The sequence below is a fragment of the Rana temporaria genome, chromosome 11 (assembly GCF_905171775.1).
Source record: "Rana temporaria chromosome 11, aRanTem1.1, whole genome shotgun sequence".
In the NCBI taxonomy this organism is placed as follows: domain Eukaryota; kingdom Metazoa; phylum Chordata; class Amphibia; order Anura; family Ranidae; genus Rana; species Rana temporaria.
The window spans coordinates 5,951,405-5,970,182 of NC_053499.1; the positions used below are offsets into that span (position 1 = coordinate 5,951,405).

The 18,778-nt window shown below is 45.1% G+C and overlaps 1 protein-coding gene across 1 annotated transcript in view; it reads right to left on the reverse strand.

Annotated features, from left to right (window-relative positions):
- DHCR7 (7-dehydrocholesterol reductase) overlaps positions 1-18,778 on the reverse strand; it is a 42,457-nt gene that overhangs the window by 10,996 nt on the left and 12,683 nt on the right. The window contains exons 2-4 of the mRNA XM_040327927.1: positions 9,784-9,888; positions 3,388-3,610; positions 571-661 (exon numbers count right to left, since the gene is read on the reverse strand). Coding sequence (XP_040183861.1) covers positions 571-661; positions 3,388-3,610; positions 9,784-9,881 — 412 coding nt within the window. The 5' untranslated portion in view covers positions 9,882-9,888. The remainder of the gene's footprint in view (positions 1-570; positions 662-3,387; positions 3,611-9,783; positions 9,889-18,778) is intronic.

Consider the following 18,778-nt stretch of genomic DNA (forward strand, 5'->3'; position numbering starts at 1 on the left):
CGGGATCGCACCCACGGAATTTCGGGGGTCAGGTAAGTAAAACGGGGGGCTAGGGGGCCGGACACTGTGAGGTGTTTTTTCACCTTAATGCATAGGATGCATTAAGGTGAAAAAACACAAAGGTTTACAACCCCTTTAAAGGTCATGTGTGTGTAAAGGCAGGTGTCCCAATACTTTTGGTAATATACAGGGGCGGACTGACCATTGAGTCACTCGGGCACTGCCCGAGGGCCCCATGCCACTAGGGGGCCCCATCAGGGTTGCCAGGCTCAGTAAAACCAGGGACAGTATGTAAAAATCTGTGTTTTTTTTACATCTGTCCCTGATATGTCCGAAACTGACATGCTTTTAATGTGAAAATCCAGAGATTTTAGCCGCCCCGCCTCTGCACTGCCTCCTGGCGTGGTGGCCATCTGTAAGCCCAGGGGCCCCATAATCTTCTATTGCCCGGGGGCCCCATCAGTTGTCAGTCCACCCCTGGTAATATAGCGTATGTGATTCAGCCGGCCGCACTGTAGCAGTAAAACTACAGTGCCGGGGGTCTGCAAGTGGCAGTTATTTAGGACTCACCAGCCGGTGTTCGAGCTCCTTCTTGGACACCTCCAACATAGCCTGGGAGAATTTTATGGCAGATATCTGGAAGTAGCATATACAGGAACACCTGGAAAAACAGAAAAATCATCCTTAGGTCCTGTTCACACCATTCCGTGCACCACAGACAAAACACAAGGAAAAATGGCTGTCTATTGTTTTCTACTGGGCTCCAGAATAACTTAAAGCCCTGCAATATGTTGGTTGAAGGTCCTACTCAGGGCCGCCATGAGGAATTATGGGGCCCCTTCTTACACAGCTTCAGGCATGGGCCCCCTGGAGCCGCCTAAAATTGAGAAGCAGTGGGGGGGTCTGCCGTGAATTGAGAAGGGGGGGGCCTTTACAAAAGAAAGAATAAAGAGAAATATATATAAAAAAGGGGGGGAGCCATCCGGGGCCCTGGGGACCTCTGGGCCCTTTAATAAAAAATATAAAATTGTTACTTTTTTTATAAAAATAAAATTACAAAAAAGGGGGGTTGCCATCCGGGACCTCTGGGCCCTTTAATAAAAATAAAAAAAATAAACCTCTGGGCCCTTTAATAAAAAATAAATAAAAAAATATATAAAAAAAATAAAAATAAACATTTATATATATAAATATAAACATATATACATATATATATATATATATATATATATATATATATATATATATATATAAAAAAAAGGGTGGGGTTGCCATCCAGGGCCCTGGGGACCTCTGGGGCCTTTAAAAAAAAACCAATATATATAAACAAAAATCAAAAAATAAACATTTATATAAAAAAAATATAAAAAAAAAGGGGGGGGGGTCTTCCACATGGGGCCCTGGGGACCTCTGAGCCCTTTAATATATATATATATTAAAAGAAAAGAAGGAAAAAGGCAAAAAAAAAAAAAAAAATAATATAAAAAAAATAAAAAAATGTTATAAAAAAAGGTGGTTGCCATCCGGGGCACTGGGGACCTCTGGGCCCTTTAATAATAATTATATATACATATATACAAAACAATATATATAAAAAAATATATTTTAGCCCTTTAATAAAAAATAAAATAAAAATATATCAGAAAAAATATTTTTTTATATAAAAAAAGGGGGGGGGGTGCCATCCGGGGCCCTGGGGACCTCCAGACCTCTAAAAAACATTTTTTTTTTTTAAAGAGGGTTGCCACCTGGGCCCGTGGGGACCTCCGGGCCTCTTACAGGTGTACTGCCTGTACCCCCCTGATGGCGGCCCTGGTCCTACTCCATGCATTTTCCTGCACGGCTGTGTGTTTCCGGGTTTTAATACATTATATAGGCTTTCAAAAAGGTGACAGCTATTTTATAGCTGAAAGTCAAATATCGGTATAAAATTTAAAACATAACTGTCCACATTACAGAAGAAAAAGCCTCTTGTGGTTTGCAATGTATAAATTAATAAAATACCAATTTTAGCTTTATTGTTACAAAAGGGGGTGAAGGGGTTAACCACTAAGTGGCGCTGTAGGGGTTAAGTGTTCTCTGCATAGTGTTTCTTACCGTAGGGGAGGGGGGGGTGGGCTCTGTGTCACATGACACTGATCTCTGCTCTGAGTACACGGAACCGAGATCAGTGTCATTGTCACTAGTCAGAGCGGGGAGATGCTTGTTTACACAGGTATCTCCCCGCTCTATATATACTGGAGCTGGTCCTTAAATGGTTAATCATCAACCGTGTGAGTTGCTAAATGTTGTCCCTTCATTAAATGTAACCATATTGCTACACTTAGAGGCGCCTCTCTTCTCTTTTATACTCGGTTGTGACATGACGCTACTCTTATATCAAGACATCGCTTGTATATCAAGTCACAGGGGTGGATTCAGAGAGCAATTACGCCGGCGTATCCATATATACGCCGCGTAATTGCTAAGTAGCGCCGGCGTATCTACTTTCTGTATTCAAAAAGCTAGATACGCCGACTGTAGCCTAAGATACGACTGGCATAAGTCTCTTACGCCGTCGTATCTTAGGGTGCATTCTGCCGCTGGCCGCTAGGTGGCGCTCCCGTAGTTTTCAGCGTAGAGTATGCAAATTGCATACTTACGCCGATTCACAAACGTACGTGCGGCCGGCGGTCGTTTTTTTTACGTCGTTTTCGCCGTAAGGCTGCTCCTGCTATTAGGAGGCGCAGCCAATGTTAAGTATGGACGTCGTTCCCGCGTCGCGATTTCCAAATTTTACGTAGTTTGCGTAAGTCATCCGTGAATGGCTCTGGACGCCATTTACATTCACGTCGAAACCAATGAAGTCCTTGCAACGTCATTTACTGCAATGCACGTCGGGAAATTTTAGGGACGGCGCATGCGCAGTACGTTCCAAGCGGGAATGCACCTAATTTAAATGATCCACGCCCCCTACGGGATCATTTGAATTACGCGCGCTTACGCAGGCCCCTTTTACGCTACGCCGCCGCAACTTTACAGGCAAGTGCTTTGTGAATCAAGCATTTGCCTGTAAAACTTGCGGCCGCGTAACGTAAATGTCATACGTTACGCCGCCGCAGTTTTGCGCGCCCCTACCTGAATCCACCCCACAATTTATTAAAACATTTTGCTTGTCTTTCAAAACGCTCTCAAACCAAGTTACTCTCAAACCAAGGTTTTACTGTATATAAAATATTTACAAAAATGTGAGGGGTGTACTCACTTTTGTGAGATACTGTATGTACAGTGCCTTGAAAAAGTATTCATACCCCTTCCAATTTTCCACATTTTGTCATGTTACAACCAAAAACGAGGCACTTGAACCTCCTAAAATCGACTTTCATGTCATTGGAATTCTATAATTACCTGGAAAGAGACCCAGGCTGCGTAGATGTAAACGGCTTTCCAGGTCAGTAATGGAGTATTGTTCCAAATGTCGGCCAGCTGGGTTTTTCCCGAGTACAAGTCGAGAAGAGGTGCGGTGAGGGCGCATTGGTACTGATCACATGACATCACAAAATAATAGACGATGAGTGGAGCGAACATCAATAGGAAGATGACACTGCCCAGCGAGAACCAGTCCACTTCCCTGCCAAGAGATATAAGAGGATGAAATATTCCAAGGAGAGACTAACGAGCTGAGAAGGTAAAAACTGTTCAAAAACACAAATAGAATAATAAACAAAGCTGAGTGCTCTGGATGGTGCAAGTAAATCCCCTTTAATAAATAAAATGATAAATTGCAGTTACTTAGACCATTCATTCCAGAAGATTCCTCTCCCATGCATGCTCTGATCAAGCATTCCATGGGCGAGGCTTCTTCTGGTATGATGCTCTGATCAAGCATTCCATGGTCTAGGCTTCTTCTGGTATTATGCTCTGATCAAGCATTCCATGGGCGAGGCTTCTTCTGGTATTATGCTCTGATCAAGCATTCCATGGGCGAGGCTTCTTCTGGTATTATGCTCTGATCAAGTATTCCATGGACGAGGCTTCTTCTGGTATTATGCTCTGATCAAGTATTCCATGGGCGAGGCTTCTTCTGGTATTATGCTCTGATCAAGCATTCCATGGGCAAGGCTTCTTCTGGTATTATGTTCTGATCAAGTATTCCATGGGCGATGCTTCTTCTGGTATTATGCTCTGATAAAGTAATCCATGGGCGAGGCTTCTTCTGGTATTATGCTCTGATCAAGCATTCCATGGGCGAGGCTTCTTCTGGTATAAGGCTCTGATCAAGTATTCCATGGGCGAGGCTTCTTCTGGTATTATGCTCTGATCAAGTATTCCATGGGCGAGGTTTCTTCTGGTATAATGCTCTGATCAAGCATTCCATGGGCGAGGCTTCTTCTGGTATTATGCTCTGATCAAGTATTCCATGGGCGAGGCTTCTTCTGGTATTATGCTCTGATCAAGTATTCCATGGGCGAGGCTTCTTCTGGTATTATGCTCTGATCAAGCATTCCATGGGCAAGGCTTCTTCTGGTATTATGTTCTGATCAAGTATTCCATGGGCGATGCTTCTTCTGGTATTATGCTCTGATAAAGTAATCCATGGGCGAGGCTTCTTCTGGTATTATGCTCTGATCAAGCATTCCATGGGCGAGGCTTCTTCTGGTATAAGGCTCTGATCAAGTATTCCATGGGCGAGGCTTCTTCTGGTATTATGCTCTGATCAAGTATTCCATGGGCGAGGCTTCTTCTGGTATTATGCTCTGATCAAGTATTCCATGGGCGAGGCTTCTTCTGGTATTATGCTCTGATCAAGCATTCCATGGGCAAGGCTTCTTCTGGTATTATGTTCTGATCAAGTATTCCATGGGCGATGCTTCTTCTGGTATTATGCTCTGATAAAGTAATCCATGGGCGAGGCTTCTTTTGGTATTATGCTCTGATCAAGCATTCCATGGGCGAGGCTTCTTCTGGTATTATGCTCTGATCAAGCATTCCATGGGCAAGGCTTCTTCTGGTATTATGTTCTGATCAAGTATTCCATGGGCGATGCTTCTTCTGGTATTATGCTCTGATAAAGTAATCCATGGGCGAGGCTTCTTCTGGTATTATGCTCTGATCAAGCATTCCATGGGCGAGGCTTCTTCTGGTATAAGGCTCTGATCAAGTATTCCATGGGCGAGGCTTCTTCTGGTATTATGCTCTGATCAAGTATTCCATGGGCGAGGTTTCTTCTGGTATAATGCTCTGATCAAGCATTCCATGGGCGAGGCTTCTTCTGGTATTATGCTCTGATCAAGTATTCCATGGGCGAGGCTTCTTCTGGTATTATGCTCTGATCAAGTATTCCATGGGCGAGGCTTCTTCTGGTATTATGCTCTGATCAAGCATTCCATGGGCAAGGCTTCTTCTGGTATTATGTTCTGATCAAGTATTCCATGGGCGATGCTTCTTCTGGTATTATGCTCTGATAAAGTAATCCATGGGCGAGGCTTCTTCTGGTATTATGCTCTGATCAAGCATTCCATGGGCGAGGCTTCTTCTGGTATAAGGCTCTGATCAAGTATTCCATGGGCGAGGCTTCTTCTGGTATTATGCTCTGATCAAGTATTCCATGGGCGAGGCTTCTTCTGGTATTATGCTCTGATCAAGTATTCCATGGGCGAGGCTTCTTCTGGTATTATGCTCTGATCAAGCATTCCATGGGCAAGGCTTCTTCTGGTATTATGTTCTGATCAAGTATTCCATGGGCGATGCTTCTTCTGGTATTATGCTCTGATAAAGTAATCCATGGGCGAGGCTTCTTTTGGTATTATGCTCTGATCAAGCATTCCATGGGCGAGGCTTCTTCTGGTATAAGGCTCTGATCAAGTATTCCACGGGCGAGGCTTCTTCTGGTATTATGCTCTGATCAAGTATTCCATGGGCGAGGCTTCTTCTGGTATTATGCTCTGATCAAGTATTCCATGGGCGAGGCTTCTTCTGGTATTATGCTCTGATCAAGCATTCCATGGGCAAGGCTTCTTCTGGTATTATGTTCTGATCAAGTATTCCATGGGCGATGCTTCTTCTGGTATTATGCTCTGATAAAGTAATCCATGGGCGAGGCTTCTTCTGGTATTATGCTCTGATCAAGCATTCCATGGGCGAGGCTTCTTCTGGTATAAGGCTCTGATCAAGTATTCCATGGGCGAGGCTTCTTCTGGTATTATGCTCTGATCAAGCATTCCATGGGCGAGGCTTCTTCTGGTATTATGCTCTGATCAAGTATTCCATGGGCGAGGCTTCTTCTGGTATTATGCTCTGATCAAGCATTCTATGGGTGAGGCTTCTTTTGGTATAATGCTCTGATCAAGCATTCCATGGGCGAGGCTTCTTCTGGTATTATGCTCTGATCAAGCATTCCATGGGCGAGGCTTCTTCTTGTATAATGCTCTGATCAAGCATTCCATGGGCGAGGCTTCTTCTGGTATTATGCTCTGATCAAGTATTCCATGGGCGAGGCTTCTTCTGGTATTATGCTCTGATCAAGTATTCCATGGGCGAGGCTTCTTCTGGTATTATGCTCTGATCAAGCATTCCATGGGCGAGGCTTCTTCTGGTATTATGCTCTGATCAAGCATTCCATGGGCGAGGCTTCTTCTGGTATTATGCTCTGATCAAGCATTCCATGGGCGAAGCTTCTTCTGGTATTATGCTCTGATCAAGCATTCCATGGGCGAGGCTTCTTCTTGTATAATTCTCTGATCAAGTATTCCATGGGCGAGGCTTCTTCTGGTATTATGCTCTGATCAAGCATTCTATGGGTGAGGCTTCTTTTGGTATAATGCGCTGATCAAGCATTCCATGGGCGAGGCTTCTTCTGGTATTATGCTCTGATCAAGCATTCCATGGGCGAGGCTTCTTCTTGTATAATGCTCTGATCAAGCATTCCATGGGCGAGGCTTCTTCTGGTATTATGCTCTGATCAAGTATTCCATGGGCGAGGCTTCTTCTGGTATTATGCTCTGATCAAGTATTCCATGGGCGAGGCTTCTTCTGGTATTATGCTCTGATCAAGCATTCCATGGGCGAGGCTTCTTCTGGTATTATGCTCTGATCAAGTATTCCATGGGCGAGGCTTCTTCTGGTATTATGCTCTGATCATATTATTTATTAACCACTTCACCCCCGGGACCATTTGGCTGCCAAATGACCGGGCCACTTTTTGCGATTCGGCACTGCGTCGCTTTAACTGACAATTGCGCGGTCGTGCGACGTGGCTCCCAAACAAAATTGACGTCTTTTTTTCCCCCCCCACAAATAGAGCTTTCTTTTGGTGGTATTTGATCACCTCTGCGGTTTTTATTTTTTGCGCTATAAACAAAATGTTGAAAAAAAAAATGCAGTATTTTGTACTTTTTGCTATAATAAATATCCCCATTTTTTTTTTTTAAAGCAATTTTTTTCTCAGTTTAGGCCGATATGTATTCTTCTACATATTTTTGGTAAAAAAAAAATGCAATAAGCGTATATTGATTGGTTTGTGCAAAAGTTATAGCGCCTACAAAATAGAGGATAGTTTTATGGCATTTTTATTACAATTTTCTTTTTCTACTAGTAATGGCGGCGATCAGCGATTTTTATGGCGGACACATTGGACACTTTTGACACACTTTTTACAGTGATCAGTGGTATAAAAAATTGACTGATTACTGTAAAAATGGGGTTAACCACTAGGGGGCGCTGAAGGGGTTAAGTGTGTCCTAGGGAGTGATTCTAACTGTTAGGGGGAGGAGCTACCAGTGAAACATCAGCGATCACTGTTCCCGATCACAGGGAGCAGTAGATCCCTGACCTGTCACTAGGCAGAACAGGGGAATGCCTTGTTTACAAAGGCATCCCCTTCTTTCTGCCTTTGCCGACCGCAATCGCGGGCCGCCCCGGGAACATCGAGTTCCCGGGACCCGCGGGCGCACTCACGAGGCACGCGCTTGGCACCAAATTTAAAGGGACGTACAGGAACGCCCATTTGCCTGCCAGTGCCATTGTGTAGATGTAAATGTGCGTGCGGACGGTTGTTAAAGGTGACCCATCTGCACTGCATCTAGTTTTTCTATCTTTCCATGTTCAGTTATATGGCCACAATCTGCCAATGAGCCTCCGCACTCCCAAAAGTTTCTTGCCCAATAGTTCATTTCCTTATTTTTAGGAAAATCTTCTGACATATATATATATATATATATATATACAGTGCTGTGTATGTCAGAAGATGTTTCCTAAAAATAAGGAAGTTAAATATTGAGCAAGAAACTTTTGGTTGTTGGTTGGATGCCATGAATTCCTGTCGTTTGTATATATATATTTATACATATACACACACACACACACACACACACACACACACACATATACATATATATATATACACACACATATACATATATATATATATATATATACACACACACACACATATACATATATATATATATATATACACACACACACAGTATACTGTATATAAACAATATCAATATCATAAATAAATATCTGTGGATAAAATTCTACTTTAATATCTCATAATAATGTGTTTTTATCTCAGAATTGTATTTTATTATCTCAGAATTGTATTTTATTATATCAGAATTTTATTTTATTATCTCAGAAATTTTATTTTATTATCTCAGAAATTGTATTTTATTATCTCAGAATTTTATTTCATTATCTCAGAATTCTATTTTATTATAACAAAATTAGATATTATCTCAGAATTGTAATTATTACAGGATTTTGTGTTATCTAAGAATCTTATTTTGTTATCTCAGAATTCTATTGTATTATCTCAGAATTGTGTATTATTAGCTCAGATTTAGGTTTAACCCCTTGCCTACCGGGCACACCGTCATCCCCCCTCCGTTATTATTAGGGTTGTCCCGATACCACTTTTTTAGGACCGAGTACAAGTACCGATACTTTTTTTCAAGTAGTCGCCGATACCGAATACCGATACTTTTTGTGTCCCCAAATGCAGCCATGTCCCCCCCATATGCAGCCATGTCCCCCACATATGCAGCCATGTCCCTCTAGCCATGTCCCTCACATATGCAGCAATGTCCCTCTAGCCATGTCCCTCACATATGCAGCAATGTCCCTCTAGCCATGTCCCTCACATATGCAGCCATGTCCCTCTAGCCATGTCCCTCACATATGCAGCCATGTCCCTCACATATGCAGCAATGTCCCTCTAGCCATGTCCCTCGATGCGGCGGCGCGATGCGGCGGCAGCGGCGGGGGGGGGAAAGGGGGGGGAAAGTATTCTATTTAGGTATCGGGGGTATTTGCGCGAGTACGAGTACTTCCGCAAATACTCGGTATCGGTCCCGATACCGATACTGGTATCGGTATCTGGACAACCCTAGTTATTATCTCAGAATTCTACTTTATTATCTCTGAAGTTTGTGTTATTATTTTGTAATTTTGTGTTATTATCTCAGAATTCCACTTAATTATCTCAGAATTTAATTTTCTTTTTTTGGCAAATTATTAACCAATTATATTTGTTTTCTGCATAAGATAAACTGACTATGACACAGCTTCACTGAACTGATAGGATCGTCATCCAATCATTGTCGGACAAGGTCATCCAGCGCCCAGTGCAAAGATGCCAAACTGCACCCCTCCTTTCCCTTAGGGTTAGGGTGCCCCCCCCCCCATCCCTGCGATAAACCATTGCGCTAGGGGCAGCCGCCCCCTCCTGCCCACCCCTTGTCCCGGCCCGGCATCCAATCACTGGCCAGTCTAAGGAGTGATTTCTGGAGGAATTCTTACCAGGCTCGGCCCCATTGCCCGTCACCTTCTTTTGCACCGTTAGCGATTTTCTTGTGATCTCTTTTAGTTGCATTATTCTGCTTCCGATGTTCACCCATTTTTATACTGAAAGACAAGAGAGAGAAAATGTTAACGTGTATGTAAACCCAAAATAAGCTTTTCTTATTTTTTCACACAATAAATTCCGTTATTATCTCAGAATTCTATTTTATTTTCTCAGAATTTTGTGTTATTATCTCAGAATTCCACCTAATTATATCAGAAATTTTAATTTTATTATCTCAGAATTATGAGTTATTATCTCAGAATTGTATTTTATTATCTCAGAATTCTATTTTATTATATCAAAATTAAATTCATTATCTCAGAATTATGAGTTATTATCTCAGAATTGTATTTTATTATCTCAGAATTGTATTTTATTATATCAAAATTAGATTTTATTATATCAGAATTGTAATTTATTATAACAGAGTTTTGTGTTATCTTTGAACGAAATCCGAAAATTTTAAATAATAACTAAACTAACAATAACTAACTATTACATTTTAGGTATTGGAATTTAATTTCAAACTTGGCTGTTAGTAAACGTAATGAATACAAATTTATCCAAAGTTATGAATTATTTGAAACATCTAAACAAATGGAACGGAATAAATTAACAATTAATAATAATTATTATTTTTTAATTATTATTGTCATTTATTTTTATTAATGTGTTACACTGCGGCGAGATCTCTCGGAAGTGGGGATGGGCACTTGTAAAAAACAGGTACCTGCTCCCCCCCCCCCCTAGAAAGGTGCCAAATGTAGAAACGGGGGGGGGGCTGATTAGCAGAGCTTCCACTTTCCACTGTTTTTTTTTTTTGTTTTTGTTTCTAGAGTGAAGAAATGCTTTAATAAAGTCTTTTGTTAACTAATTCAAGTTTTTTTTAAAGCGGTCCTCCACCCTAAAGTGGAGTCCCGCTGATCGGAACCCTCCCCCCCTCCGGTGTCACATTTGACACCTTTCAGGGGGGAGGGGGGTGCAGACACCTGTCTAAAGACAGGTATTTGCACCCACTTCCGGCCACACGATACGGGCGAAAGACGGGCATTCCGTCACATCCCGTCTGTCGCCCGTTGTGTGCTGGGAACACTCGGCTCCCAGCACACAGCGTGTGAGCCAATCGGCGGGCGCAGCGCGACTCGCGCATGCGCCGTAGGGAACCGGGCAGTGAAGCCGCAGCGCTTCACTTCCTGGTTCCCTCAGCGTGGATGGCGGGGGGAGCAGCAGAGTGACGAGCGATCGCTCGTGCTCTGCTGCGATCGGCGCTGGACTCCAGGACAGGTAAGTGTCCTAATATTAAAAGTCAGCAGCTGCAGTATTTGTAGCTGCTGACTTTTAATATTTTGTTCCCATGGCACATCCGCTTTAACTAGTCCCAGAACTCTTTCACAAACTCAGAATGATAAAAAATTTTTTTCTAAGGCTAGGTTCACATCACGATTTTTACATCCGATAATCGGACCGTTAAATCGGATGGAATCGTATATGACAAAATCGTATGTAATCGTATGTCAAAAAAAAATCGGATCCTGATTTTAAATAATATCTGGCAATGGCCATAAAAGAAGATTCTTGAAGTTTCTAGCTCGTTCCAGTGTCTAGTGCGCATGCATAATAAAAAATCGGGTACGATTTATCGGATAAAAACGCACAGTCATCCGATTTATTACGATTTAGATTTTTGACCACAATATAAAAAAAATCGGACACGATTTTAATACGATTTCAAATCAGGACCAAAAATCGTGGTCAAACACGATTTTTGATGCGATTTTAAATCGTATCAAATCTGATGCGGATCAAATCGGATGCACTTGGGGACCTACATTAATGAATGGAAGTGAATGGATACGTTTTGCCATACAGATTTGTACGATTTCAAACCTAAGAATCGTGAGAACAAGTAGGATGATAAAATCGTGGTGTGAATGCACCATAAATGGTATGATCAGGAGGAATATCCTACCATTGTGTGGTTTAGTGGTACTTTATATTTTAGGTGGGGTTGATATTCCATAAAGTATCAGCAATGAGAAGTACATGAGGGATCATTGTAACCACCCATCATGGATTCGCCTACATCAGCTGAGACAATAAATCCGATCATTGGAGGAAGAATAAAGGAAGTCTGGAAGCTTCCTGTTCTAGGATTGTAGGGCAGTGCCGGTGTAATGTACATAAAAGCCTCCTTGTTTCCATGAACTGGTTAGACAGGTAAGTGAATACATGTGTACAGTTATCTTATGGAAAATATTGCATTTGAATAATAGATGAACCTTTTTTATATTACAGAAACATCTGAGATGATACATCCTCAATGTTAGCCAGGTCTGAAGGAACAAGAAATTCAGGTTTCCATTCATTGATCTCATCTTTGTATTAGTGATTAATCGTGCAACTCAGGGCCGATCCTAGGATCACAGACGCCTGGGTGCAGAAATATTTCTAGCGCCCCCACATGGGCGTGGTCATCTTACTATCTCCTCCCCTTTACAAATGTTTCTATGGCTACGACTCAACCACAGAGACGCTCCCCTAAGAAGTCTTCATTAGTGTCCCCCATCAGAGCCCCCACAGCAGGTGTCCCCCACAGCAGGTGTCCCCCATCAGAGCCCCCACAGCAGGTGTCCCCCATCAGAGCCCCCCACAGCAGGTGTCCCCCATCAGAGCCCCCCCACAGCAGGTGTCCCCCATCAGAGCCCCCCCACAGCAGGTGTCCCCCATCAGAGCCCCCCCACAGCAGGTGTCCCCCCATCAGAGCCCCCCCACAGCAGGTGTCCCCCATCAGAGCCCCCCCACAGCAGGTGTCCCCCATCAGAGCCCCCCCACATCAGGTGTCCCCATAGATCAGTACTTGTCCAATAGATCCCTGTAGCTCGGGCGCGCTGGGAGCAGAAGCACATTACAGGGGGCGGGGCATACGTGGCATCTTTGGTTACTTGGAGGGTGGCACTCGAAGAGCATTTCTGAGAGTGCACGGGATGATTGGCAGCAGCTCCGGCCAACCCAGAAGCCTCTAATCACACCGCCTATGGGAGAAGAGCCGGCACACGCAGAGGGGGCGGGGCAGACAGGAGACTGCTCCATGCACACCGGACAGAATTAATTAGTGGAGCCTAGTGCCGGAACGTGTTCCGGTACTAGGCTCCGTTGCGGTACCCAGCCTGGATTCCGGGCACAGCGGGAGGTATGCGCTCTTGTCAGTTGCCAGTGGAGAGAGCAAGCGGGATGGGGAACTGCAGCACCCGCTACATGCGCTCCGCCTCTGGACACAGACAAGGAGGAGGGAGGGGAGCACTTTGGAGCTTCGGCGCCCCCACCTCTGCGGCGCCTGGGTGCGGAGCACCCCGTGCACCCTGCCTAGGATCGGCCCTGGTGCAACTTTAATTATATATATATATTCACATTTAGTTATTTATTTATTATTGTCCAAAAGACCTCTGGAAGATTTATCCCCTATTTGTGGTCAGGCCATTTTTTTTTTGCTAAATGGCACCGTTTTACTTTAACTGACAATTGCGCGGTAATGCAAGGCTGTACATAAAATTAAATTGACGTCCTTTTTCCCCACAAATAGAGCTTTCTTTTGGTGGCATTTGATCACCTCTGTGTTTTTTATTTTTTGTGCTATAAAAAAACAATTTTGCAAAAAAAAAAAAAAATACAATATTTTGCGCTACAGACAGACAATTCTGCAAAGAAAAAAAGAAGAAAAAATACTATATTTTTTACTTTCTGCTATAAAACATATCCAAAAAAATGTAAAATAATTCTTCATCAATTTAGACCAATACGTATTCTGCTACATATTTTTTGGGTAAAACAAAATCCCAATAAGCGTATATTGATTGGTTTGCACAAAAGTTTTAGCGTCAACCAGCTATGGAATATATACTGGAATTTTTTATTTATTTATTTGTATACTAGTAATGGCGGCGATCGGCGACTTATAGCGGGACTGTGATATTGCGGCGGTCAATCTGACACTAACTGACACTTTTTGGGGACCAGTGACACTAATACAGGGATCAGGGATCAGTGCTAAAAAAAAATATACCCTGTCACTGTACCAATGACACTGGCAGGGAAGGGGTTAAACCTCTAGGTTCATGCGTGTGCCTAAGCGATGTTTGTGTGTACACAGTGTGGTGTTTTTACTAAGGGATGTGCTTTGCGGGGGGGGGGGGGGGGGGGGGGGGAATCCCCGCTGACAGGAAGGAGCTCTGCGTTGTTTACATTCTTTTTTTCTTCTCAGTAAACCTGCTGTAGGGCGGTTGGCAGGTGGTTGTTATTATTATTCAATTTATTTTTTTGTGACATTTATTTGCGATGCAAAGCGGCACTTAATTGTTGTTTCTCAGTTAGGCAAAAATGATATATGTGTGCCCCGCCCCCCAGATGTGACCCCCCCCCCCCCGCATGCACAAAGACGGCAGTTACAGAAGTCCTAAACCTTTGCCGATACATCAGAAATCCTAAAGCTCTGTAACTTTGCCTAGGCAGAGATGATGTCATCATTGTCAGGGGAAGTGCTGTGATCTCTGTGGGGGGGGGGGGGGGGAAAGTGTTACACTGACACATTATTTACTACGCAGGGTCCTAAAGTGATATTAACCAGTTCTCACCCGGCCTACAGCAGAATGGCTGGGCGGTCCTTTCGTCTCGCCTGGTGGACACCCCCCCCCCCTTGTTGCCACACATGTGCGCGTCACCAATCAGAGTAAAGAGCCAACGATGCCGGCTCTTTAACATGTGATCAGCTGTGTCCAATCACAGTTCATCACATGTAAACAAAAAACACGCATCAGCATTTCCTTTCCTCGGCGCTGTCAGTGTCTGCGGAAAGGAAAGCTTTCCAGTTGCAGGGGACAAATAAAATGATTATCAGTGCTCATTAGTGCCACCTCATCAGTGCAGTCTCATCAGTGCCCATCAATGCAGCCTATCAGGGCTCATCAGTGCCACCTCATCAGTGCCCATCAATGCAGCCTATCAGTGCCCATCAGTGCCATCTATCAGAGCTCATTAGTGCCACCTCATCAGTGCCCATCAATGCAGCCTATCAGTCCCCATCAGTGTCACCTCATCAGTGCAGCCTCATCAGTGCCATCAATGCAGCCTATCAGGGCTCATCAGTGCCACCTCATCAGTGCCCATCAATGCAGCCTATCAGTGCCCATCAGTGCCATCTATCAGAGCTCATTAGTGCCACCTCATCAGTGCCCATCAATGCAGCCTATCAGTCCCCATCAGTGTCACCTCATCAGTGCAGCCTCATCAGTGCCATCAATGCAGCCTATCAGGGCCCATCAGTGCCACCTCATCAGTGCCTATGAATGCAGGCTCCTGGGGAGAGCAGATATAGTGACTGCAGGCTCCTGGGGAGAGCAGATATAGTGAATGCAGAGTCCTGGGGAGAGCAGATCTAGTGACTGCAGGCTCCTGGGGAGACCAGATATAGTGACTGCAGAGTCCTGGGGAGAGCAGATATAGAGACTGCAGGGTCCTGGGGAGAGCAGATATAGTGACTGCAGGCTCCTGGGGAGACCAGATATAGTGACTGCAGGCTCCTGGGGAGACCAGATATAGTGACTGCAGGCTCCTGGGGAGAGCAGATATAGAGACTGCAGGGTCCTGGGGAGAGCAGATATAGTGACTGCAGGCTCCTGGGGAGAGCAGATATAGTGACTGCAGGCTCCTGGGGAGAGCAGATATAGTGACTGCAGGCTCCTGGGGAGAGCAGATATAGTGAATGCAGAGTCCTGGGGAGAGCAGATCTAGTGACTGCAGGCTCCTGGGGAGACCAGATATAGTGACTGCAGAGTCCTGGGGAGAGCAGATATAGAGACTGCAGGGTCCTGGGGAGAGCAGATATAGTGACTGCAGGCTCCTGGGGAGAGCAGATATAGAGACTGCAGGGTCCTGGGGAGAGCAGATATAGTGACTGCAGGCTCCTGGGGAGAGCAGATATAGTGACTGCAGGCTCCTGGGGAGACCAGATATAGTGACTGCAGGCTCCTGGGGAGAGCAGATATAGTGAATGCAGAGTCCTGGGGAGAGCAGATCTAGTGACTGCAGGCTCCTGGGGAGACCAGATATAGTGACTGCAGAGTCCTGGGGAGAGCAGATATAGTGACTGCAGGCTCCTGGGGAGAGCAGATATAGTGACTGCAGGCTCCTGGGGAGAGCAGATATAGTGACTGCAGGCTCCTGGGGAGAGCAGATATAGTGAATGCAGAGTCCTGGGGAGAGCAGATCTAGTGACTGCAGGCTCCTGGGGAGACCAGATATAGTGACTGCAGAGTCCTGGGGAGAGCAGATATAGAGACTGCAGGGTCCTGGGGAGAGCAGATATAGTGACTGCAGGCTCCTGGGGAGACCAGATATAGTGACTGCAGGCTCCTGGGGAGACCAGATATAGTGACTGCAGGCTCCTGGGGAGAGCAGATATAGTGACTGCAGGCTCCTGGGGAGACCAGATATAGTGACTGCAGGCTCCTGGGGAGAGCAGTTATAGAGACTGCAGGGTCCTGGGGAGAGCAGATATAGTGACTGCAGGCTCCTGGGGAGAGCAGATATAGAGACTGCAGGCTCCTGGGGAGAGCAGATATAGTGAAAGCAGGTTCCTGGGGAGAGCAGATATAGTGAATGCAGAGTCCTGGGGAGATCAGATATAGTAAATGCTGAGTTTTCTTTCTCCATGCACCGTGTGTGTAAACTGCTGACTGCCACTTCTGTAAAAATGTGACTGCCAGCGGTGGCGGGGGGGGGGGTTGGTTTACATGTCAGCAACTATAGAAGGAAGCCTTCGGCCTCAGAAATAGTAAACTTTGCACTAGCGAGTTATCATAGAGTGCTGAACAATGACCGCTCTTATCAGCTATAGATTCTGTATATCAGGTAGTAAAGTCAGCATCCCTGATGAACAACAGCAGTGACAAGATCAGCTTGCCATATTGGAATGCAGCATTGGAGGCAGCATTGGTTTCCCTTTATATGCAATGCTACTTTCCTCCTGTTCTGACTCCTCCCATCATCTGCTCCCCAGTTCCGGGACGAGGCCATCTAGAGCCCAGGGCGAGCATAAAGACCCCCCCCCCCCAAGATACATGAGCATTATCTTTTAGAAACCCCCCCCCCCCAAAAAAAAATGAGCACTCATCTGCATGCTTACCCCTAATCATAAATCACTCCCCTCCCAGTACAAATCCGCCCCCTGCCGAAATCCCATTCCCAGTACAAATCTTTGCCCCGCCCCCATCCCAGCACAAATCCATCCTCCCCAAAACAAAATCTGCCTGCAAGTACAAATCCTCTAACCCTCACATTCCCCCCCCCCTGAGCAAATCCTCTCCTACTACTCCAAATCCCCCTCTCCAGGCAGCACAAATTCTCCCCAATCCCCCCTCCTAGCACAAATACCCCCCCCCCCAAATTTCCCCTCCTAGCACAAATACTCCCAGGTATCTCTTCTAGCTCGACCCCCCCCCCCAAGAAAAATTCCCTTCCTTGCACAAATACCCCCAGTCATCACTGCTAGCTCAACCCGCCCCCCCCAAAAAAAAATGTTTCCTTCCTAGCACAAATACCCCCCCAAATTTCCCCTCCTAGCACAAATACTCCCAGATATCTCTTCTAGCTCGACCCCCCCCCCCCAAAAGAAAAATTCCCTTCCTTGCACAAATACCCTTAGCCATCTCTGCTAGCTCAACCCCCCCCCCCAAAAAAATGTTTCCTTCCTAGCACAAAACCCCCCCCCAAATTTCCCCTCCTAGCACAAATACTCCCAGGTATCTCTTCTAGCTCGACCCCCCCCCCCCCCAAAAGAAAAATTCCCTTCCTTGCACAAATACCCTTAGTCATCTCTGCTAGCTCAAACCCCCCCCCCCCCCCCCCAAAAAAATCCCTTCCTAGCACAAAAACCCCCCCCCCCCCCAATTTCCCCTCCTAGCACAAATACTCCCAGGTATCTCTTCTAGCTCGATCCACCCCCCCCCCCCCAAAGAAAAAATTCCTTCCTTGCACAAATACCCTTAGTCATCTCTGCCAGCTCAAACCCCCCCCAAAAAAAATCCCTTACTAGCACAAATACCCCCCCCCCCAAATTTCCCCTCCTAGCACAAATACTCCCAGGTATCTCTTCTAACTCGGCCCCCCCCCCAAAGAAAAATTCCCTTCCTTGCACAAATACCCCCAGTCACCTCTGCTAGCTCAACCCCCCCCCCTAAAAAAATAAATTCCCTTCCTAGCACAAATACCCCCCCTCCCCCCACGGACACACACCATATTAACTTTTCTAGCCCCCAAAATTCCCCTTCCTAGCACAAATCTTGTTTCCCCCTCAAATCACCACTCTCAGCAAACCTTCCCAAATCTCCCCTCCTAGAACCATTCTCAAAACGCCTGCCACCCCCCCAAATTCCCCCTCCCAACACAAAATTTTACGTCGTTTGCGTAAGTCGTTCGGGAATAGGGCTGGACGTAATTTACGTTCACGTCGAAAGCAATGACGATTTGCGGCGGAATTTCGAGCATGCGCACTGGGATTCTTTCGCGAACGGCGCGGCACCGTTTGTAAAAAACGTAAAAAACGTGGGGTCACCATTAATTTAAATAAAACACGCCCCCATCATCCCCATTTGAATTAGGCGGGCTTACGCCTGCCCACATACGTTACGCCGCCGTAACTTAGGGCGCAAGTTCTTTCTGAATACGGAACTTGCGCCCTAATTTACGGCAGCGTAACGTATCTACGTTACGCCCACAGAAAGATAAGCTTATCTTTCTGAATCTAGCCCTATATCTTTAATAGCATTTATTTTTTATTCGCTTTTATCTTTCCAGCGCCTTTAAAAAAAAAAAAAAAAACAGCTTCAGGGAATTCATGTTACCAGAGCAGCGGAGAGTCTTGTGATTCTTCTCATCAAACCCCCTACACACTCCACA